The 24,623-nt window shown below is 38.1% G+C and overlaps 1 protein-coding gene across 1 annotated transcript; it reads left to right on the top strand.

The window, feature by feature from the left end:
* Positions 1–14: 14 nt before the first annotated feature.
* LOC116439141 (transmembrane protease serine 7-like) lies at positions 15–24,581 on the top strand. Its single transcript, XM_032098287.1, has 17 exons — positions 15–1,006; positions 1,329–1,497; positions 2,141–2,265; positions 3,125–3,192; positions 4,160–4,338; positions 4,435–4,473; positions 5,240–5,459; positions 8,134–8,273; positions 9,567–9,664; positions 10,569–10,681; positions 11,376–11,509; positions 15,870–15,977; positions 17,005–17,124; positions 17,689–17,872; positions 18,581–18,852; positions 20,081–20,217; positions 22,820–24,581. The coding sequence occupies exons 1-17, from the start codon at positions 929–931 to the stop codon at positions 22,976–22,978; spliced, it is 2,343 nt and encodes a 780-aa protein (XP_031954178.1). The 5' UTR covers positions 15–928; the 3' UTR covers positions 22,979–24,581.
* Positions 24,582–24,623: the final 42 nt, after the last annotated feature.

The raw sequence follows: 24,623 nt of genomic DNA, 5'->3' as shown, positions 1-24,623 counted from the left end.
TTCTAGGCTTTTTCTGTATTTTTTTCTCTTTTCCATGAAGGAAGGGGCAAAGTATCAGTCAGCAGGTTGTGTGTGTAGCAGACAGGCTGTTGAAAAAAAGAGGACTTTAACAAAGCCATCTGTCTGCAGCTGTAGTTTGAATTTCTGAGCTGTGAGGATTGCCTTCCAATTAATCCCTTTTGCAATCTCTGTGTGAACTGTGTTGGGATTTGTTTGTTCCCTTTGTATTATTTTTCTGGGGCTGAGATTTCTTCGTCCCATTTTGCTTTTCTAGGTTTTGTTCTTTGTGCTCTCTCTCTCTCAGCATGTATCACATATGTTATTTCTCCACATTCATCCTTGATTTTCTTATTTTACATGCAGAATATGCTGAACTTGGTTTGCTGACTTAAAGCTGTTTTTCCTTTCAAACAGGAAAAGTGAACATAAATTGGTTTGGTATTTATTTACCACATTTATTCTGTGGTACCATCTTGAAGCTGGAAAACAAAGGTGATATGTGGAATTGAGCATTTATCCTCTCTTGTGGATATTTCTATGGATTCCACGGGGTGTTTATTAGAAGTTGCCTCATTTATATTGCCCTGGGACCTTTTATCTGTAAATTGATTGCATGTCTTTTTCATTGTGTCATAAATTATTTCCCTACACTTGTATTTCTGAAAGAAGTGATCTATTTTCAAATGATGGGATCCATATCCTACTTAGCCAGTTAGGAAAACAAAGAGTTACAGTGATGGTAACTTTTCCTGCCCACCATCTTTGACTGCAGATCAGCTGGCTCCAGCTTCAAGCAGTATGGCAAAGGTGAAATAAGAGAAGCCCTGTGTGTGTGGTGGGGAGAGCAGCTATTCTGAGTTACATATAAGAAACAAGTTCATTTAGGGGGTTGCTGCTAGATTTGTCAAAAGGCATTTGTCACGGCATCATGCTCCGGGCTTTTCCCTCCAGCCAGATTTCTGTGTACAGCATTACAGCTCCGGACTCTGAACAGGCTGCAGGGCAGGTAAGAGCCACCAGCTAAGCTTTGTAGCAAGAATGCAGTAAATAAATTACTTCTGTCTACTCCTGTGTGCATTGACCCCGTTTCTTCATAAACTGCTCTTAACTAAAGTGATAATAATTCCCCCCCACGCTTTCACAGCTTGAAATGCATACAAGGAGGAAACAGCCACGAGAGATGCAGGTTTCATGTGGGACATAGATGACAACATCAAAGATCTTATCTCAGTTTTAATCTCTTTAAAACTAAGAGAGTAAATAGTCCAAAATGTGATACAATATCTCTTCTGTCCTACTAACTGATGCCTTCCACGGTCTTTCTCTAGGAAAGTCTGCGGGTTTGCTACTGCTCATCCTACCAAGAAGACTTGTGCCGAAAGTATCGTTCCTTCAAATGGATGAAGTTGTGTTTCTGGAGGAGATGGCTTCTAGGAATATTACCTACAGTTTCTTTAACAGTTGCAGTAATCGTGCTAGTCCAGCACTACTCACTCTGTAAGTGTTACTCCCCAGTGTGGTTTGGGTGGGATGGATATTTTGCACTGTGAAGAGCTCTGCACTAAGCAGCTGAGCACATAACGTGTATATAAACTACTGACTTTCCCTTCTTCTTAATGTCTTTGCTAAAGCAGCAAAATACACAGTAACTAGCAATTAGCAGTTGCACAAGAATATTGCAAGTGTGCATTTTATCTCTAAATATTTTTTTGTCTCTGCTCATGAATACTATCATTATGCTAAGTGTTAACTTTTCCAGGAACCTATAGGAATTATCTATTTTCTCTTCACTTCTTTTTAAAACAGAATGAGTACCTAAATTGTTTATGTGCTTTCCCAAATGTCACCATATAGCCATTAAAACCATGCCTCTTCAGGAGGAGAGCACTGCAAAAAATGGAAGCTTAACAATGAAATCTTCCTAGTAGAAATGCCTGCCTAAACCTTTATTTCTTTCCTTTCCTTTCCTGCTGGGCTTTACTCTGTCAGTGGGCCTGACTCAGTGCTCTGGCTGTTACTGCATGTTCCTTTTAAGAGCTAATACCTGCAAATGCCAAGGACAAGCACATACTTCTGCAAGCATCTTGTCCTGTAACGTTATTAGGTGTGCTAATTTTTTATCTTTTTTTTTTTTTCTCAGCTCCAGCTTTTTCCTTTATTTATATTGGTGGAAGTGTAGAAATTCCTAATTTGACTTATACAAATGACCTCAATGATCCAACATCACAGAAATTCCTCCTGCAAGCAAAAGCAGTCCAAAATTATGTAAGTTCCCATATAAGTAGAGCAATATCTTGTAAATATTTATACAGAATCAGACTGGGAATGAGGAGAGGACTCCTGTTAGCCATATTTTACTTTTTTCCTTTGAAATAATAAGTTTAAAGCAAGAGCCTTGGCAGTTTTCAGATTTAGAAATGTAGCTACACAGATGGGGCTGTGTGTCTTACAGCAAGGACAGTATTTTCTAGGTAAGAAGGTTTCAGGGTTATGGAAAAATAACTTGTCTTGAAGGAAATAGGACAGTGGGTTTTGTTTTATTTTACTTTATTCAAACTCTCTTCTTTATATGTTTTTCTTTTTAATTTTACCTCCAATTCAATGCTTCACCTTTTTGTTTCATTTTCTTTATCACAACAATGCTTGCTTTCTTCTTGCTTGCTTGCCCTTCTTATGAGTTTCTATTTGTGAGATCAATACTGCTTCCTAGGTACATGTGGACAGCATTTCGGAAGACAAAGGTGTTCTCTGTTAGCCTGTATTTCCCAAAAGAGCTAATCTGGTGACTCAAAGCTACTTTGTGCACAGCCAATACAAGTTGATCATACTGGAAATTTAAAGACTGAAACAAAAATATAAATGTATTCATAAAGACTTTTTTCATTACTAACTATCAGGAACTGTCTCAATGGTTTTGAAATGTAATGTGACTTAAAAGCAAATTTTTAGTGGAATTTAATGCACATTTATTTGATACATGTTGTGAAAATGATGGACAGTGCTTGTAATGTGGAGGGGTGAGGAAGGGGAAAGAATGAAAAAGACAAGCACTTTATAGTATTAGAGACAATATTGGCACTAAAATATAATGTCACATTTTCTTTTACCACTATTTAATTGTCAGTTGGCAGAAACACATGAATCTTCCTTCTTGGGAAAGTACTACTTGAGGTCTGTAGTGGCTGCTTTCAGGTAGGTGCTGTTTCAGCATATGGTAGAAATTTGAAATATTAGCTGTGTTTGTCCTTTTTTTCATGTATTTTAAATTAGTTATCTGGAATAACATGCACATCTCTATAAGAGAATTAAAAATGAAGAAATGCACTTAAGTATATGAGCTAAGCTAATAGTGTGACTTGTGTCCTGCCCTGTAGAATTGGTGAGAGAAATGAAGTCTGATTAATTGGTCCTGAGTCCATGGGTTCTTTTGTTGTCTAATTAATCTATTTTTAATTTTGGAAATAACAATTCAGCACTTGCAGAATCCTATTTTGGTTTTGTCCATTCCAATGAAGTTCCTTTTTAACCTCTGAAAACAAATCCTTAGATGTGCAATTTGGAGCAAAACACTCTATTTGAGCTCCTGGTAAGAAATGTAAATCCATTGAGCAGCAGGTTACTACAATCCTGGTTACTACAATCTGAAAACCCTGAAGGGTCAGTACACAGGCGATGTCAAAAGGAGGACTGTGGTGGAATCACTGAAGTAATGACTTGTATGTGTATGCTCAAAGATTGTTTATTTCAACAAAAATTGTGTGAAATGCTGTATCAAAGTATGGGCATAAAATTCTGTTGTTGTATGGTGCTAGCTTCCATTAAAAAATATTAATTACAGTGTGTCTGGAGCTGTTACATGATCTTAAAAGTGTATCATTATATAGTAGGGATGGTAACATCCAATTTCATAAAGGATTTCAAGGTGTGGTTTTCAGTCTCAGTGTGTAGCTGGTTAAGCCCCATATGTCAAAAATATTTCTACTGTATAGCAAAAATAATTGTTAAACAAGAGAGGTTTTTGTCACCATGTCTAGCAGCAACTATTGGCACAGAGGTTCAACTGGCTATGAAACTGTGCCAGCCAAAAATGCAGACCAGGGAAAACCACGTCCAAAATTGTAATTAGACTGTATTTACGATGCTTTTTTTCCTTTCACAGTGAAGGACAATCTGGGCTGCGAGCTTACTTCTGGAATACATTCTGGGTACCACAAGATATGGTTGCTTCTCTTAAAAAATTAACCCCCATGGAACAAAAAGAAATCTGTAATAAAAAAGCAGCTCACTTGTTCAGTTCTGGGGAGGAGGATTTTGATCTTGTTACAATGGATCTTTTTGGTAACAATGTACCTGTCACTTAACACCTATTCTGTCTGTTTTTCTTTCTCCAGTTGGTGTCTTTGGCTTGTGTAGCTGATAGTTATTAAATTTCAGTTTCAGATTCCACAGAATATGATGTGATGCTAAAATCAGGTAATTATGCCTCAATCCCGAGTGATACTACTATGGGGGGGAGTGGAATCCTGTGATAGAAAAATGGCATTTTTCCAGTTATTCTTATATCTGTAGGGCTTATGAACTAAACCAGACTGCAGAATCTCCATGGCTTGTGTTTCAAATGAAGGCTGGATGAAAATACCTTACAGATTTTATTCTGATGTTCTGACTAGAATAGTTGAAATTTAATAGTTCCCACTGAATTGCAGTGAGCTGCGGCTCCTATTTTTGGCATCTCTAAAAAAAACAAACAAAAAAAAACCTCTAAAAAATTATACATCATTTGTCTTGTGATTAGATAATTTTGGTTATAGGTTGTTAGTTATCAGTCAGATAATGCAGAGCTTTAATTCACTTTGCCTGATTTCTTCATATCAAGCATGTCTCGAAATTTGTCTTCATGTACTTAGTGTTCTCATTGCATGGAGAAGGACAAAGAGAAAATGGCAAAGGAAGCAGTAGGTGTGAAGCAGAGATTGTTGCAATTGCGGCTGAACAAGCTCCTGCTCATGGAATGTGCAATGAGCTGGTGAGGCTTTGTACTTCCTTGGCCAGAGCAGGAGAAGGTGATGCAGTTGGGTAGGGAAAAGGGAATAGAGTTGTAAATGTAAGAGCAAAAAGGGACTAGAGAAGTCAAGAAACGTGGGTAGGTGATTGTTTCTACCTTGTCTGAAATTTCACCCAAGGACTTGTCTTTCAATATAACAGTTTTTCATCCACTGATCTACATTCTTTTGTGCAGCAATATCCTTTGACCTGTATGCCAAGCCAGGTAACAACAGGACTCTAACTCTGATGAATCCCAAAAAGTCTTTTTATCAATGGAGGCTGCGAGTTCCCTCTAACTATGTGGTGAGACTGGTAGTTGTCGCTTTGCGTGGTGTCACTCCAGAGAGCTGTGCATCACACCACTTATCAGCATATGATTTCCTTCTTCCACTGCAGAACAAGATCATTACCAGGTATGATATGCAGAGCAAAGATGAGCTGTACAGAAAATCTCTGAAACTGTACCAAATTGATAAAATGTGAGATTTGAAAAACAATTAAAAGTCTTGTATAGGGTAATAAAAAGATCTAAAAAAGTTGGAAGGAAGTGATAAGGGTTTTCAAGTCCAATTCCCTGCTCCTCAAAGGACTACCTAAAACTAAACCATCTGACTAAGAGCATTGTCCAGATATTCTTTGAACTCTGACAGGCTTGGTGCTATGACCCCTTTCCTGGGTAACCAGCTATAAATTTCTTAATGGGTTTCATTTCATACAATTACCCTCACAGCTCAAAAAGGTACAGTTTTTTTGAGAATATTGTATTCTGTTACTGTCAGAAAATATATGTTTTATAGCAGTCCAGTCACAGGTGAATTCCTGTTCATAATAGGGGGGTTGTGTCTGTGGAAGGCTCCATCCTCAGAGTCACTGTGTGGTCCATATGCATAAGTGAGTTCAGATGATGTTTAAATTTGAGTGGTTACACTGCTCCTACTTTTCAGAGTCAAATTTCATATATGAACACAAGGAATCTGTCTTCCTCAACCAAATAAATAAAAAATTTGGAGGATCAGAAGATGGATGGTTTCAAGAAGGGAACTTCATTTAATTTTTTTCTTTCAGGAACTTTCAGGAAGAGGTTAGCTGGGCATGAGGATTCAGCTAGGAATCTGAAATGCACTTAACTTAGGAGTGCTACTTGAGTAGGTGGTCCTCTTCAGCTTTATTAATGGACTCATTTCTCTCTATGCAACAAGACATAACAGATTGCCATTGTTGGCATGGAATGGACACAAGATTTTTTTAAGGAGTTACTCTCAAATTGTAGCTTAACAAGGAGAATCCTGTTCCTGATGCAGGCCAGCATGTGTTCTGCTACTTATTATGGACTATTGCTGTGACTGTTACTCCATTGTGAGTTATTAACACTGGCTCAGCTTTTTAGGAACCACAAATGTAGAGCTGGCCATGAGCACAAAAGCACCTGGAAGACAGCAAGACCAACACAGGTGTCTGATGTAACACATTCAGAGAACACTGATGCAGTAAGCTGTAGGAAAAAAATTAAGAATTTGCATTGTTGTCTGTCTATTAAAGAACCAAACCAGAATGTGGCGACTGAAATTATGTCTGATGATACCTCAAAAAAAGCTGACTTTTTGGTTACTTTTACTGCCACCCTAGAAAATATGTTGTTTTGCATATGTCTATTAGTCTTCTGCTTGGGTCAAAAGCAGCCTAGTGACATACTTAAGACACATACAGTAGAACTAATAATAATAGAATGTCCGATATCTGTGAAAGCCAGTAACTATAGCAGCCATTATTCCCTGATGTTTAGGTCTGGAGTCACACATGCTGACTGAAATGATTCTCACCAGTTTCTGTAAACTGCAGTAATACATCTGTTCAGTGACAAATCCTAAAGTGTTCAAGCTGAGATGGTGAGGTGTACTATGAGAGTAAGCATCTCATGTGGACCACTCTCCTCATAGCTTGCCTTGGTGTTCTGATGATACTGTGACAGAAGGTACAGATAGAAGATAAACCAGGCTGTCGACCGGGTTGATGAAGATGCTGAAATATTTCCACATGGCAACATGGAGAGGACTTAAATTGTTATTTTATAAATGTTTTTTCAGCTGTTATAATATAAAGCATTTAATAATGTCTGCAGGAGAGGCAAATCAGAGATTCATTCACTAGTGTCTCACTTCAAATGGGTGAAAGGAATAGCCTGCTAAAGCAGAAGACAACTACTTTCAATTCAAGGTTCAAAAATTTGATTTTAATATTGCCAAGCTGGATCTCAGTGACATTAAAACTTGAAGCAGGGCTGTGATGGAAATACTGTGTTACTGTGAGGTCTAATCTTAATTGCTTTCTTTTGCTGTGCATAGAAAAAGAGAAACCTGTTAGAAATTTTTAACACACAGATTCACACATATCACAGAATATTCTGAGTTGGAAGTGACCCACAAGGATCATCAAGTTATAAATAAATGAAAAAAGTCCAAAATATAATGTGGGTTGCAAAATGAAGCATAAGAGTGAATTTATAGATGCAAGAAATAGCATCTCACATTACAAGTGGAAGTAAGTTTCAAGCTTCAGGATATAAATTAACTCATTAATTAAGTAAAAGAACAATAGGAATAATAGTTGCCAAGCATGGGGCTTCACATTTTGTGTGATAGCTTTTGTGACACAAAACCAGGCTGAACGTGGATAGACTGAAAGTGTTTTGGGCTCATCTGTTGCATAGATGCTGCTCAACGCCGCTGCACTGGCACTTGTTGCCTTTTCATGCCTAACCTCTGCTTCTCAGTGCCACTATCACCACTGAAGTAAGGTAATCTGGCATTGCCTTTCTGATGCTTCTATAGGTATGAAAACTCCAGGGCACTTGTTAAGCAAGAAAATGGTGATGTACACCCAGAGTGACGAAGCCTCACTGCTAGAAAACTCTAGCATCCTGTGTACTATCAGCTGGGTGGAAGAATAACAGGGTAGCCAAAGGAATGCTTCTGAAACACAGATGCCCTGATCAGTGTTACTTCTGGCCAGTTTCCCAGCAAAGATGACAGGAATGTGGGAAATGTTTTGGAACTATTTTTTTAATGCATTTTTTTGGTAACCTTCCAGATGGTGTGAGCCTGGGGCCTGGACTCCTTCTGTTGTGCGTTTAACTTCATCAAGCAATGTAATGTTGCTTACCTTCTCACTGGACCGAAGAGGAGAAAGCAACATATTAAAAGCTCACTTTCAAGCCGTTCCTAAAATCAGTATGTAGTTAATAGAAACAAGCATCTGATGGAAGCACACTTATTCCTGGTTTTGCCTCTAAAAAAGTTGATATTGCCTTGAACATATCGGGGCGGGGGGGGGTGGGGAATGTTGATGAACACTGTCCCACCTGCTTTAACAGCTTGTGAAGATAATAGAATACATGCTTTTGGTTACATCTTACATTGTAACCTAGGACACGTGTGTTTAAAGAAAAAGGAAAACAAGAGCAGTCACTTCTAATTTACCTTTGTCCTTTTTCTGAAAGCATTGTTCAGTGTAGTTAACTGAATAAAGAAAGTGTGTTCCAGACCTTAGAAGTATATTCCAAACCTATGGGGTACTATGGATTTTACATAAGTGCTGCGTGGTGAAATATTTTGAGTAATGCTAAACTGTAGTACTAATTTTAAAAAAGATAATGGGGTTTCACAAGGTCAAGTTTAGCTGCAGTTATTTGGTAAGGTATAAGTGAAAGAGTTTTGACAATGAAACAAGTGACTTTTTTTTAATGTGTGGAACAAGTCACAGAGGATAAACTCCTCAAAAGCTGCCACATTTCAGCTTATGTCTCTCTGCATGCTCCTTATGCAAATACTTATCCCATGCACATTACTAATTAAAATGTCTTTATTGTTCTGAGGATGGGTATTCCAAATTATATTTAGCCCAGGTTTTGCCATAAGTTTTTTTTTTTTATTTCAAGTTTGTCTTTTTTTCTGTTATGTTCATGTTTGCATTCATGGTGTTACCTAAAGGGAACAAGAAGCACTAAGGACTGGATGTCTAGGAGAGTCCTTGGTAGAAAATAAAACCTCAAAGATATTGTTCAAATATGGCATGAATTTTCAAACTGAGAACTGACACACAAACTTCCTTGTTTACATGAAATTAATCAGTTTTCACTTCACTGGGCTGATGGCTTTTTTATTTTGAAAATACCTACAGAAAAGTTGGAAGTAAATTGGAAGGGGGAGGTCTGTTGCATCCATATTTAGTTGTTTCTTTCACTTACCATGAAAGAATGCTTTTTTTTAAAAAAAATCTTCAGTCAGAGGTGGTTTTTACTTCCCTTTAGTTGTAATTTGATCCAAAAATAAGAGAAATTCAGTGTGATGAGGAGGTGGCAGTTAAGTGATTTTCAGTTAATACAGGAAAAATGTGAGTTTAATACTGTCACAATGTATTCTTCTAACTCCGTACATAGAGAAGGGTCCTAGCAAGTGAAGTAGACTCTGCACTTTGGTCTAGTTGAGATAATTGTGTTCCTTGCTGATGTATTTCTTTCCTAGTATGTGGTGGTCATTATATTTCCTGGAATGGGACGCTGAGTTCCCCTTATTACCCAAGTTACTACCCACCAAACATTGACTGCACCTGGATCATCAAGGTAAGTGCTGGGAGCTCTTCTGAGTACTGATGGCTTTTCTTTATCTTATGTAGATACAAATTTGGGAGAAATGCCTTCTGATGCGGGTGAAACGGAGAGGAAACCTAGTTAGACCACTGAACCTGACTTCTTCTCAGTCACTCATCTCTTTCCTGTCCTATGTACAGGTGCCAACTATGAGAGGGAAATATTGCCAACTTCCAGAAGTCTGAGCATTATTCGTGACAGAAACAAATTAATGTGTAAGATGACAACTCCCAGCAGCCAGAGAAAATTAATAATAATCAGAGCTTTTCTTCTATGTCAAAAAGAAAAAATGATCATGTAAATCATGCCTCACATGATGGATCCACACTGTATTTCCCTGAATTCTGCAGAGGCAGGACCTTCTCTAGCTCAGAAATTCACCTCTGAATTTCCAGCAAGTGCTTTGGCAAGACTTAAAATCTGCTCATGATTTCTACCAACTGCCCAATGTGTTGGTCTATTGCTCCATTCAGCATTTCACTATTTTTTTACTTTCCCTGTAAAGGAAACTTTTTATGTATGTGACTTGATAACTCTCTACCTTTCATGTACTCAATGAAAATTATTAGCAGCTTGTAGAACAAAACACCTCTGTGCAGGACAGGAACACATGGCATTACAAACTTAGCAGGAACCTCAGATACAGTGCTTTGTGCTGGCTGCACACTCCTTCATCTGGCACAGATGGGTAGCCAAAGTTGGGTCTAAAAAGGCTTCTATAAATGTTCAAATTAGCAAAGTTTTTTGCTTCTTCAGAGGTGCTAATTTCAATTATAGAAATGCAGTATTTTCAATCCCATAATAAGTAAACCATCTTGGAAGCAAAGGCTGTTTTCATTTTGTGAATGCGTGTCATGTCATGAATTTTGATTTTTAGGCACCATTACCTGGCTACAAGCTTTCACTAAAAATCCTTGTAATACAAATTCAAGAAAAGTCTCCAGGGTCCAGTAAATGTGATAAAGACTGGTTAGAAATTGATGGAGTTAGGTGAGTATATACATTTCTGATATATTAATTTGCACTTTGAAGTTCTGCACATTTAGGCATCCTAGTTTTTTCTTACAGGCATTTGCTTTTTCTTTTGTTCCCCTTAGAGTAATCATGTAGAAAACTACAAGACTCTATGCAGCTGCAGCTGAACTGTAAATTCCTGGCTGTGGTCTTGATGTGGGTGAAGAGTTTCGTAATCAGAAGTTCCACTTTCTTTACCACTTGCTCTTCAGTGATTGTAATTGTTATGCTAACACTAAAAATAACACTATTCAGAGAAATTTGTCTCTTGGAAGGAGCACATTGAAACAAGCAACAGCTGTTGGATTTGGCTGAATTATTTAATCCTTTCCTGGATTTGTTGCTTTTGGATTTGCAAACCCAAACGGGCAATCTGAAAACAAGTATGCTTGAAACAGTTTGTGTTTATATGGTAGATCCTGACACCGATCATCTTGCTGTATTTTGTTTCGAAGTCCGCTAGTCCCAAAAAAGTTGCGGAGTGGGAGAAGTTTGTAACTAGGCTTTCTAATACTTCTGTTGGACTGTTTTTAACACCAAAATACAGCTGATCCTTACTGCATTGTCTTGAAGCTTTTTGACGTCACCACTATTCAGTAAAAGGAGACACAGCTGGATGGTAGTGGCCAGTTTGGTTAGAAATTATTACTTCTCACTTTTGCCTTGCTAGATACTGTAAAGCTCTTTCAGAAAACAACAGAAACAGAGAATATGGCTATTCTGTTGCAATCAACTTCCATTCTGATGAGCTGGTCACCCACAGAGGGTTCTATATTGAATACAAAGCCTTCAGTGACACAGACCGTAAGTTATTGAGCACACACTTTAATTTTTAAGGAGAAATCTTTGAGAAACCCTGCTTGACAGACCAATCATATACAACTCAACCTGGCTATTTTCTTAACCTAATTGCAGGAGACAAAAGTGTAAAATGTTATTATGCCTTTAGTTACACAAATAGAGGTAAAAATTTAGATGTAAGATGCTTTTAGAAGCAAGTACTTATTTTCTAACTTTTATCAACACTTCTGTAAAATGGGGAGTAAAAGTAAAATTTCTCAGTTTCTGTAGATCTAATTATATGGCACTTTGCTGACACCTTAAAATAGCCAAGCTGCAACGTAAAAATAGAATGGCAGAGGTCCTCTAAGCATGGCTCTTCTGCCAGCAAAAGTTAACCATGAATACTTAGCCTTCTCTTTAAAATCACAACTCAAGATCAGTGCTCTAGATCAGTTTCCAGGTTTAGACAAACTATTAAGTTTTACTGGCAGTCAAAGAGGACCCTTGCTAGAAGATGTTGCAGAAATATGTCTGGGGTTTTTCTAGACCTTTCCTAACTCCCCAGTCTATGTGCTTCTGGATCAATGTTAGCTTTTGGGGGGCTTCCAGATGGTGGAACAGGAATTTTCAGGAGATACACATATTTACTTGTGATTTTTCTTAGAAAAGATGCAATTTCTGATTTTTAAAATACCTTTTATTTTCTTTATCCAATAATGTCTAGGTAGTTAAAGTTCTCTGTGATTTCAAGAGATCAGTTCATTTTGAGAAGCCTCTTCAAATCCTCAGCTTGCTTGTCTGAATGTAGTTCTGTTCATTGTTGACATAGAAGCATTTAAGTGTTAAGGTCTCTGGTAAAGATTTTTGTTTCATGCCTTTCACTCTAAGTGGCAGGTTTTGTGGTCGGTCATTCTGTAAGACTCACACATTTTCAGGGATTTCTTCTTCCACCAATGTGGGTCTCTTTCTACTAGAAAAAGTTACCAACAATTCTGAGTTCTGTGGTTACTCTGGTTACTGCCTCAAAAATGGCTAAAAAGAGTCTAAGCCCAAGAATACCTTTTTTAACAGAGAAAATCCCCAGTCTTGATTGTGTGTATCTGTGTGCTCTGCTTCTAGCACTAAGCCAGCAAGCAGATGGCTCAAAGTTATTTAATCAATTCTTAGTCACAATCATAAGGCTCTGTATAAAGACTCAGGAGGAGTGGAATAGCTGTGATGTGTCAGTATCAAGTTGATGCAGTAGTTTGTGGAAGGATGTCTGAGATACCAGCATGGATTGAGAGCACTGGCCTATATCAGCCTTGCCCGTAGCAGTAGTAACAGGAGAAGGAAAAAAATAAATTCATGTTCTCCCACATCTTTAGTACCTGCATTCACCCACCTGAGATTAGTTTCTTCCCACTGCTGGGTGCCTATCAAAGCACAGTTACTAAAAATCTGAGCTGACCTGGAAAGCAAATGCCAGCCATCAGCTGAATAATTTCAGGGAGAGGTGACAAGAAAATGGAGACACTACTGCTTTGAGCTTGTGCTGGCTGCGTAATGTGTGCTTTCCTCCCACTGACATCACATGCAAGGCAGTGAACAGGACTAAATTACTCCTGACTGGAACTGACTAAACAACTGTGGGACAAATGGATTTGGTCTCTCAATCTGATGCAGCTCTTAATTTGCCTATGGTGCTAAATGGGAGAAAGTTTCATTTAATTTGACTTGGGCAGGCAGAGGAGTGGTTTGGGCTACTTATTCTTTCAGAGTTTTTTTTCTTGCACATCTGAAAGAGTGAAGGAGAACAAATATTTTTTATATATTGGAAAGAAACAACTTACCATCTATACCAGTAGTTAGTTTATGTGAATGTGAAAGAAATTCTTGGTCAAAGGCTGTTTCATGATGAGATTGCAAGATTATTGGGAAATGTTTGATAAAGCACTTATTTGCATCAGACATTGAGCGTAGCAACACAGAGATCAATTTCTACAAAATTTTAATATCAGGAAATATGTATTCGTAATACTGAAGAGAATGCCTAGTTTTGATTTTATTTTCCTTCTCCTTAGCTGCTGCCGTACAAAATGCATTACCTTAACAATTTAAAGAAGTGCTACCTCTCAGTACTTCTGTATCTGTGGTGAATGACTTTCAACCCTTAGAGGCAATTAATGGGAATTTAATTGGCTAAGTCTATTTAGGTGAATATTGACTCATTTAATTCAGACTGCTTGATAAAAATCTTTGACAGATTGTGCCAAATAAGATATTATTTCTTTTTTAATATTCAATTTATTTTACAATGACACTAGCTTTAATTTTTAATGGCCATTTTAATATTTCTTCATGGTAGAGTCCTGCATTACTGTATTTAGACTGTATCAATAATTCTAGTGTCATCGATTTCTCATTTTTCTAGCTTGTCCTTAGATACAGAGACAGAATGTGCATTCCTTCAAGAAATCAGTCTGAATGCTGGAAAGGCTGCTCAGATGGTAGTGATTAATTGGATTGGGGTAGAGCAACTATTTCTTGTTTGTTGTTTTCTGTAAAGAGCTTTTTCCAGAAAGTTGAGAGATTGGCTGAAATTATCTCTAAACTACTGCTGGCAATCTTTAAGATCACATGAAGGATGTGGGTGAAGATGAAAAAGTCTGGAAAAGAAGCTGTGTAATGTGTCCCTTTAAAGAGTGTGAGAACAGAAAAATCGAGAGGGAATTTTACACCAGTCTTTATAAGTTAATCTTCCAAAGGAAAAAAATAATGCACAAGAAGTAGCCAAAGTAAGCTATTTGTAAATAGTGAAAAGAATATTAAAACCAGCATGGAGATTTAAAATTTTGTTTTAGTTCCCTGCTGTGAGAGGATAAATAGAGAAGTTGTACTTTGACACGGTCTTGTGTGACAAGCTTATCAGTAAGTAAAGAAAATGTGGGGAGAAAAAATACAGGAAACTCTGTCCACAGAACGAGTGGTCAAGACTCATTACCAAAGAGGAAGGATATTTTTAATGTCATTCTGCCAATATTGTTATGGAATGTCACATAATTTTTGTTCACGGTCTAAATGATGGATTAGCGTAGATGCTTATGAAATAGGAAAACTGTTACACAATAGAAAGATGGAAGTGTTTAAGAGGGATGTATTTGTAAGTGGTCCTGAGAAGCTGTAGAATATATATGGAGAAAAATAAAGACAAGAATATGAGTCAGCAATGCCCTGGCAGCCACGAGGGTCAATGGTGTCCTGGGGGGGGCATCAGGCCCAGCATTGCCAGCCAGGCAAGGGAGGGGATTGTCCTGCTCTGCTCTGCACTGGGGCAGCCTCACCTGAAGTGCTTAGGGCAGTTTTGGGTGCCACAGTATAAAAAATATTAATCTATTAGAGAGTGTCCAAAGGAGGGTAACGAAGATGGTGAAGGGCCTTGAGGGGAAGCTGTACGAGGAACAGCTGAGGTCACTTGGCCTGTTCAGCCTGGAGAAGAGGAGGCTGAGGGGAGACCTTATTGCAGTTACAACTTCCTTGTGAGGGGAAGAGGAGGGGCAGGCACTGATCTCAGATACCAGAGATCTCTGCTCTCTGGTGACCAGTGACAATCCTGAGGGAATGGTCTGAAATTGTATCAGAGGAGGATTAGGTTGGATATTAGGAAAAGGTTCTTCAACCCAGAGGGTGATTGGTGACTAGAACAGGCTCCCCAGGGCAGTGGTCACAGCACCAAGGCTACCAGGGTTCAAGCAGCATTTGGACAATGCTCTCAGGCACAGGGTGGGAGTCTTGGGGATGGTGCTGTGCAGGGCCAAGAGTTGGACTATGAAGTTGATCCCTGTGGGTCCCTTCCAACTCAGAATATTCTGTGATTCGTTGAAGATCAGAATATAGGTAATTAAATGGACATGGGGATTGCCTACGTTGCTTTTTTGCTAAAAGATGGGGGGCATGATTGTTGCTCAAAAGCTGACTTGTGAGTCAAAGTCACAAAATACTCTTTGTGAGTTTTGTTTGTATTTGGTGTTTCATTGGTTGGTTGTCTTTGTTCTGGGGTTTTTTTAAGTGTCACATTAGGATGCAAGACAGGAATTTGAAAATACCTTTCCAATCACCAGTGGGAAGGCTTCAGCTAGAGTACTGTACCTAAATTAGGCACTGCATTTCAAAGAAGATAGGGAACATTCAAAAGATGCCAGAAAGAGTGACCAGAAGGTAATCCAAGGCCAGAGATTACAGCACAAGTCTCTCTGTCACTGGATGCTATCAGAACCAAGGTAGATAAATATCTGACAGAAATGGCACTGCAATATCCAAGGAACCTCTGATAGGGAGTGTGTGTAGCATGTGGCTGTTGTCTGCTACTTGTATTATAAATTTACAGACCATTTTTCTTCAGGTTGTTATCCAGAACAATTGAACTGTGGTGATGGGAACTGTAAACATCAGTATAAGTCTTGTAAAGATGATGGCAGGTGTAGGCAGGACAGTGATGAAAACAACTGCTGTAAGTATGTATTTATAGCTACTTTCCAAAAGACGGTGGAAGGCAGAAGCAGGAATATGCATATTTTAATGGTTAAACATGTTGTTCCTAGATATTTTTTTTTTGTGGCACAAAGTAAAAGTTTCATAACAGTGAACACAAAACATGCAAAATAAAAAAATAGGTTTGGGGACAGTTTAGACAATTAATGAAGGAAAATCCAAGATAGCAGGGATTTTAGTAAAGAAACCAAACCACAATTTGCTGGTGATCCTGTTGGAAGAGTGATTTTTCCCCAAATGCTGTTGGATCAGTACCACATAATTTAAGGAAGAGAGACATAGTAGGCTGGGGACTTTGCCACATTGATGGTCTTTTTACTGTAGATCCACAATGGTTGTGGGCTTTGCTGGTACTACCAATGGCACCCTAGTGACTTGCTGCATTTTGCTGATATAATTTTTGTCTTGCTTTCAATCTTGAGTCCTTGAGGTAGCCAAGAGTATGTCTTTGTTGAAGTAAACCTACCTCCCACTGTTCGAGGTCTGTGTAAACAACTGGTAATAAGAATACTAGTAATGGAAGCCAGTTGCTGAGATCTATCAGGATTCTCACATAGTAAACTGTGATAATCCTTAGTCAGAAATTTATTGGAGAGGTATAAAGCTCTTCCACAGTTTTCTCAAGTTCACTTGAAAATGAAAAGATGCTGTGAATATTTATGATTTGTAATGCCAGTTGTGCTGGTGAACAGATCTGACAAGCCTCGCTTACTCAGTTTAGAGTTATGTAAAATGGGAGTGTGGACAGTTGGAGACTCTTCGTTTTCCCCAGGAATAGTGGAGACTGAAATTAGTGTGATCATTAATTAGATTGGATCATTCCCCTGTCCCCTCTTCACAGAGGGACCGGTGTACAGCAGTATAGACTACTACTTCAGGCAGGCTAGAACGTGTAGCTTTGAACAACTTGTTGAACGTGCAAGGTTTTGTTAATAATTTGAAAGCATGACTCCAAACATGTGACACTATCTACTCTCTCATTTCAGCCTACAAAAGTTGCTCCCCTTATGCATACAAATGCCTCAATGGAAAATGCCTGTTGAAACCAAATCCTGAGTGTGATGGGAAAGGAGACTGTACAAATGGATCTGATGAAATGAACTGTGGTGTGGTAACATTTATTTTAAAATTTGTTAATTACTTGGGAAACTAAGTCAGCAATTTGTGTTATTATTAAGCATTATTGGATTAACAATTGACTAAATCAAATACGAATTTTAAAAAATGAATTTCCTGGTAACATCTGTATGCAAATGTCTGTCTTGAATTCTGCACTGTTTCTTTTAAATCAACTCATCCATTCTGTCTATGATGACTTACTTCAAGCAATGCACTTCCAGGATAAGCAGGTAGGTCTTGCTGCTTTTTTGAGCTGAATGAAATGCAGTCAAGGAGCTGTGTTTGTAAGGAGGGAAAAGATATGAGAATTATTCAAATGAACTTTAGAATTGTGCTTAATCTCCTTTTGAGTTATTCAACTCTTTACAAAGCTGCATGGGAGGATAGACAATGATTGGTTTATATCTGACCTGCCCATTGAGTGAAAATGGGCAAGTACTCACTTTTCTACCAATTGCACAGTAAGGTCTAAGGGTAAAAGTTTGTGTCAAGCATGACAAAGTGAATTAACTGGTGGGCTTTTTACTAATTTATTAAATTATTTCTATTAGCTTGTGGAAGACACCAGCTTAAGAAAAACAGAATTGTTGGAGGTGAAGATGCGAGATCTGAAAAGTGGCCTTGGCAAGCAAGTTTACAGATGGGAGCACATGGCCACGTGTGTGGTGCATCTGTGATTTCCAACAGGTGGCTCATATCTGCTGCCCATTGCTTCCTGGATTCTGATTCTGTGAGGTATGAAGAAATCATACTGTTGTAGAGTATTTGCAGTTTAATAACCTTATAAAGTTGCTTTCAATAATTTGTAGAAGCTATTCCTTGTCTAGATAAGTTGATCCAGGCTATAACTTTGTTACATGACCTCACTACATAAACACTCGGTGTTGTCTTCTGGCTTCAAAACGCTTAAGTTTTTGAAGTTATTCTTTTGTTTCCGTTGCCAGTGAATCCTACATGATAGAACACTGCTCTTTTAGGGTAAACACAATTCTTTTTCCCCCCCCTTCTTTTCAAAAGGCAGGGATTTTCTGAGTAGAAGCTATGGCCTTTTTTTTCCCAAGACAGGTCCTATTTATTGATCAATGGAGTGAAAACCCACTAATGTTCAGTTAGGTAGTGTAAATTGAAAATGCGTACCTCCTACATGTGGTAAGGAGGAGACAGAGTTTAATAATTTGCTTTTGTGAGTTCCAAATCATGATGCATAGCAAGGAATTGGTCTTATAGCTCCAAGAAATTAAATATTTTCAAAATAGCAAGTAAAAACATTACTTAATGTTTTAGCAGACAGAGACTAGAGTGCACCCATCTTCTGAAGTCATATTCTATTCCATGAACTTTGGTTTTGATGAATGTCCTCAAATACTGAAAGGTAGTTAAAATGGAGTGAACTAACACTGCATTGCTTTCCAATGGGACGTTCTAAAAACATTTTTTTTACAGATACTCTGTTCCGATGCAATGGAGGGCGTATATGGGCTCACATATTATTAATGAAAAGAACAATCGTGTAGCTATGAGATCAATCAAAAGGATTATTGTCCACCCACAGTATGACCAATCTATCTCAGACTATGACATTGCCCTGTTGGAAATGGAGACGCCTGTACTCTTCAGTGAGCTGGTACAGCCCGTTTGTTTACCCAGCACCTCTAGAGTATTTCTTTATGGAACTGTCTGCTATGTAACTGGCTGGGGAGCCATAAAAGAAAATAGTATGTTCATTTCCTGGATATACTTTTTGAAAGTTTGGCTTAGTTTTAAACTCTAACAATGAAATATTTATACTTGTAAGCAAAAATTACCCCATGTGGTTTACTTAGTGTGTCTGTAAAAAGCCAGAAAAAATCTCCTTAGCTACAGCCTGTGAATTCTGAATAGTTGCTTGGGTGGCAGGTGATAAGTGACAAAATGCATACTTGGGTGTCATAGATCATTGAAAAGTAAAATATTATAGATTTATGAAAATGTGCCCATTTTCATGCTCATGACTCATTTTATCTGGTGAATAGAACCTTGCAGGTAAAGAGATCAGTGACTTGCAACTATTGCAGAGAAAGAATTTGTTTCTAAGATTGATTGACAATATGGAGCCATAAGCAGCAATAATTGCAAAAAAAATTGTGGAGGATTTTTCATTTCCTCTGTCTTAACCAAAGGCAGTTTAAAGTATGCATCACAAAGAGTTCTGCCTCTGTGTAGCTTGGAGCAGCCAGCTGCAGTGGGGAGGCAGGAAAAAGCACGCTGAGTTGAAGAGGGGTGGCAGGGGAGCCTGTGAGATCTTTGCCCTATCTCATCATTAAACAGCTTGAAACCTGGGCTTGGAGAGCGTCTCAGCACATCAGAGGTGTCAGGATATTTAGCTCACAAGGGCACCTCATGTCAATACCATAGTACAGAATTAAGCTCTTAGCATCATTTGTGAATTACAGACTTGGGGTTTTTTTTTAAATTATTTGTTTTTCCCCGCTCAGCTTTATTCCTCAGTTTCTTCCCTAGAACTGAAAGGGTGGAAAACAATATAGAAATTGCATTTTGTAGGACTTGGATGTTGTTTGGAGCACAACCATGGTGTAAATAGTAACAGAAAGCTTCAGGCATAATTTGAAATGTCATTTACAGTTAGTCACCCTGTGTGCAGTCTTATCTTACAATTTGCTTGGCACTTTTACTACTTTTTGGCAGAATAAGGTCATAAGGATGAAGTTTAGGGAAATGGAAAGGTGGTGCATTGGAACCTCTATGGCTATAGGGTAGTGTGGACAACAGCTTTCAAAAACTAGGGCAGGCACCATTTGAAGGGAAGGGAAGGGAATTACTCTGCTGTCATTAGCTGGGTAGATTTTGAGTTTGAAGCAATTCTCCTTTGTTTTGATAATTGGTATCTCTATGAGAAATTTGTGCCACCTTAACCTCTGCAATACAATTTGTATTTTTTTCTAGGTCATCTTGCCAAAACACTGCAGGAAGCTCGAGTGAGAATGATTAACCAAAGTGTTTGCAACAAGCTCTATGATGATCTTATTACTTCACGTATGCTGTGTGCTGGGAATCTTAATGGTGGCGTTGATGCATGCCAGGTAATCTGAAACTTGTACAATGAGATGTCTTGAGTGTGAGTATATGGTTAATTTAACATGGCAACAAAAAGCCCACCAAAATAAGGAAGAAAATTTGTCACAGATAATCTCTGACTCTCTTGAGAAATATCATTTTGCAAAGACAAGGGGTAAAAGAAGAATTCTTTTTCATCTTCAACATTTATATTTCATACAAGAGAACAAAAGTATAAAGATAAAAGGAATCAAGATGGGTCCATCTGTGAATTATGTTATTTGTATTAATTTCTTTTTATCTTTTTTAATCTCTGGGTATGGAATTGCTAAAATACTGTAAAAGTATGATGAGTAATGTATTGTTACAGTGGCAAAGAAATACAAAAGGAAAAGCTAAACTAAGTTTGGGAACGGCAGCTGCAATGGTGCTTTTTAATTTCAAACATTCATTCATGTGTATAATTACAAGTTGTGACTACACCACAGTAGCGTAAGTTATAAAACCCAACTTGTTTACACACACAATCAGAAACTGCTTTTTGGCCATACTTCACCTGTCCTGACTCTGCCTTCTTTCTCCTTCTTAGTTATTAGACTAGTTGTGTACTTCATTGGTGTTCAAACTTCTGATGATTAATATCAACTTTATAAATATGGTTTTTATATCAGTTACCATGTAAAGGGGATAGAAATCTGTTACTGACTATTAGACTGAGGTAATTTGGTACAATTTTTGTGTAATATATAAACTTGATTATTTTAATGCAATAGGATAACTTTTGCAAGGTTGTAGCTCATGATGGGTCAAATGTTTTTAACACAATAGACTATTTGTAGAATTTTTTTGCGGTCTCTAAGATCTAATTAAATTAATTATTATTTTTATTAACATTATGTAGAGTTTGTCTGCAAACTTTGACCTTGGAATTGTTTTGCTAAAATATGTTAATTTAGAGGGGTGATGTTCCTCCAAAAAATGTGTTGCTTATGAAATGGCCTTGAATTTTCAGATGGGCATTTTTAACCAATTCAGCTATACATCATATTGGCCAGTTTCCAGCATGAGTTGCTGTGTTTGAGTTCTAGTATGTTGTACCTCTGGGTCTCTAAGCTCTTAGTCTGGGGAGCATCTTTGTTTTGTTTTGTTTTTTTTTGCTTTCTGTAACTAGTATATGTATTATATAATATATAGTATGTATTTCCTGTACAGTGCTAGAGAGGAATGACACTGGGAGTTCAGGAAACCCCCACAGCACCCTAAACCCCCTTTACTATGCTTTCAGGCTTGTGAGCATCCTGTTTTGTTTCACTTTTTCCTGGACACGTAAGCGGTGCATGTGTTGCACAAGTTATGTGAAGCTTCCAAATACCTTTCATCTTTAGGGGATCTTATACACGAGAAATAAAAAATTTACCTGTTCAGACTGTTTTTTATCACTCTAGGATATTCTTTGATCTTGGTTCCTCTGCTTAGGATCCTTCCTCTCCCCACTGGCATACAGCCCCTTTCATCTTTCAGAACTGGCTGAGTAATTGGCTGGACTACACAGCCTCCTTTCTCAAGTCACTTTGACATCAGTCTCTTGGATTATCAAAATTTCTAGTGTGACAGCAGCCTGAGAGAGAGGAAGAGCTCTGGCTTCTTCTCTTATCTTTAGATAATTTTGTATCACCATAATACATAATTTTGTTCAGTTGGGTGATGAAGACTTTCTGTTATTACTCTTTTCTCAGTACATGGCTTTCCCCTGACCTCTTACATGTTTTGGCTCCAGCTGAGGGCTCAGACAAACCCCAGGGTCAATTTAGAGGCTGCTGACTTCCTTGTGTGCATTAGGAACAGCTGCAGGGAGGAGCTGCCCTGTAGCTGCCCAGAGCTCTGTGAACAGACCAGTTCACAGAAGACATACAAGGTTAAAGCAGTGAAGGGCGAAAAAGCATTGATGAGCCCAAATGCATTTTGATCCTGTGAACTGAATTTAATGGGAATTTTTGTTTTTCTACATTGCTGTGCAAACCTGCATGTTCCATTTGAGAAGCCAGTTCTTATTTGCATATTCCTTAGTCTTTGTTCATTCTTCTACCTCTCCAAAGTAGTCTGCTGTATACTCGGTCTCGATTATAAAACTGCTGATAATACTTAATTGTGCCTGACTTGTTTGTTGGGTTTGGGTTTGTTTTGGTTTGTTGGCTGTTTTTGATTGGGGGTGTGTGGTATCTTTCTGTTCCTATTTAACATACAGTCTGAGAAATCTGCCTTCAACCTGTGAACAATTTACGTTCAAATTGTAGTAGAATTCCCCATTTCCATCCCTGTGTTCTTCTCTCCCTATTTGGGCTGTGGTGAGTTATTCTATGAATCCTGTAATGGGACATTATCAAGGAGTAATTTTATAAACTGCTTCTTCCCATTGGCTTTATACTGACTAGGGTGCTACATACATAAGTGAAAATAATTGAATAAATTTGACATCTGTCTGGGTACATTATAATAAGAAATAAGATTCTAATACTAAGTTTTAATTTGAGAAAAAGAGGGGCAGGTATTTACTGTTCTTAAATAACCTATTTTTTTATTACAGTGCTCTGTGTGCACGCACTAATGGCTGGACTTCCTTCATTTTAGGGAGATTCTGGAGGTCCCTTGGCCTGCACAGGGAAGGGCAATAGATGGTACCTTGCTGGCATTGTGAGCTGGGGTGAAGGGTGTGCTCGGCGCAATCGTCCTGGTGTGTACACCAAGGTAACAGCACTTTATGACTGGATCCGTCAGAATGCAAACTGATGAGCCAAGGAGAAAATGCAGATCATCTCTGTGTGAAAGCTGTTTCCTACTGTAGTCAATTTGATGATACAACATGAAAATGCCATTGACTGTTCCTTTGTGAAAGATACACTTTTAATGAAGAAACTATCATTTGCGGTTCACCTAGCAATAACTGTTCAATCTCAGAGGAACTTCAGATTCCTTATGGATTCATCTTCCTTAGGCCCATTTGCAGAAACAGCACTGCCTTAAAAACAAGATAAAATGGATTAGAACCTGTAACAAAAATCCAGCCACGCCTCATTCATAAACCTTCTCCTCTCCTTCCTTGTCCCTTGTTATCTATATTTGTTTCCACATGTGCATATCTGGATAAAAATGACCACATGCCATATATATTCAACTCCTTAGGGATGTTACAGGATTCTAAACACAAATAATTATTTCATAGTTCTCAAAAAAAAGAGTAGCGTATTGTGTAAAAAGCTGAGATTAATTCATTCTAGTTACATGCTACTGCATGACTTTTACTTTCTGGGCTGTAACTTTTGGGATCTCTACTGTGTTTTCTTAAAAATACCAGATATGTAGCTCAAAAATGTCAGGATGCAAGAAATTTTCATTAAAGAACTGGAAAAGCATAATTTAGGTTCTTTGGGATGATGTCTAAATAAAAGGAAGGAATTAATGTGTTGTAATTCATTAAACAAAAGGAAATTTAATGCTTTCTTACAGTCTCTTTAGAATTTGAACTAACTGTAGAGTCTAATGTTTGCAATATGTTACAGGTATATTTCTCCAGCTTTGGCTCTGGCATGCAGTGTGAATTTTTAGCATGTTCCTGGTACGTTAGGGTTGTTTTTCCTGCTGTCCTTGGTCCACAGTAAGCAGAGTTTCAGGCTCAGGAATTTTTTTGTTGTTGTTGTTGTGTATCTTTCTGGGCTGTGCCCACAAGGCCACACTAAATTGAAATGGACATAAAAGGAAAATGGATTTATGTGGTTGGATGCATCCTTGGGCTCAAAGAAAGTAAAAGAAGATGACAGTAACATTCCTTTAACCCTGGCAGTAAATCTAGTTTTGATAATTTTAATCTCCTGATGAGCTTCTCACTCCAAATCTAGCCAATTTAAGGTTTCCAAAGCTGTTTATGGGACTTCAGAATACCAGTACTTAGCTTAATAAAAGAATTGTCTAGATGGCCTTAAGACCATTTAGATGGTCTTTAAGTTGTGCTCAACATTTGGAAGCTTTTAGCCTTCACCTTTAACATATATATTAAAAAACGAAGCTGGCAGTTTGAATAGCTGTCATTGCTGCCTACAAAGCACACTTACTCTGCAGTACATATGTGATCTTTGTTTAATGTTAGACCCACCTTGGCAGCGTGTGGGGAAAATGTTGAAAAGAACCAGCACTGTAATCTGCATGCAGTGAGGTTCCTCTTTCTAACACTGCAATTGCTCTTCCTTCCTTTCTCGTGTTGGGCATCTTGCCCTGGCTCATGTCAAACTTACAGCATGAGCTATATTCAAAGCCTGTATGTTAGGAGGTTTGTTTCTTTAATGGCTAGCCAATTATTCACATCTTCCTTTTCAATAAACATGTGCTAAAGCTGCAAGTGGCTGTGTTTTATTTGTTTGGATGTGCCTCTTAAATTCTC

Source organism: Corvus moneduloides, chromosome 2 (assembly GCF_009650955.1).
Source record: "Corvus moneduloides isolate bCorMon1 chromosome 2, bCorMon1.pri, whole genome shotgun sequence".
NCBI classification, from domain to species: Eukaryota; Metazoa; Chordata; class Aves; order Passeriformes; family Corvidae; genus Corvus; species Corvus moneduloides.
Note: the sequence above shows the minus strand (reverse complement) of the source record. Positions and strands in the feature narration are given on the sequence as shown.

Bases quoted from the DNA above. Each gene is read 5' to 3' on its own strand.
- LOC116439141 (XM_032098287.1), top strand. From the start codon at position 929: ATGCTCCGGGCTTTTCCCTCCAGCCAGATTTCTGTGTACAGCATTACA. The intron at 15,978-17,004 runs GTAAGTATGTAT...CTCTCATTTCAG, and splicing joins CAGTGATGAAAACAACTGCT to CCTACAAAAGTTGCTCCCCT. The intron at 20,218-22,819 runs GTAATCTGAAAC...CCTTCATTTTAG, and splicing joins GTGGCGTTGATGCATGCCAG to GGAGATTCTGGAGGTCCCTT.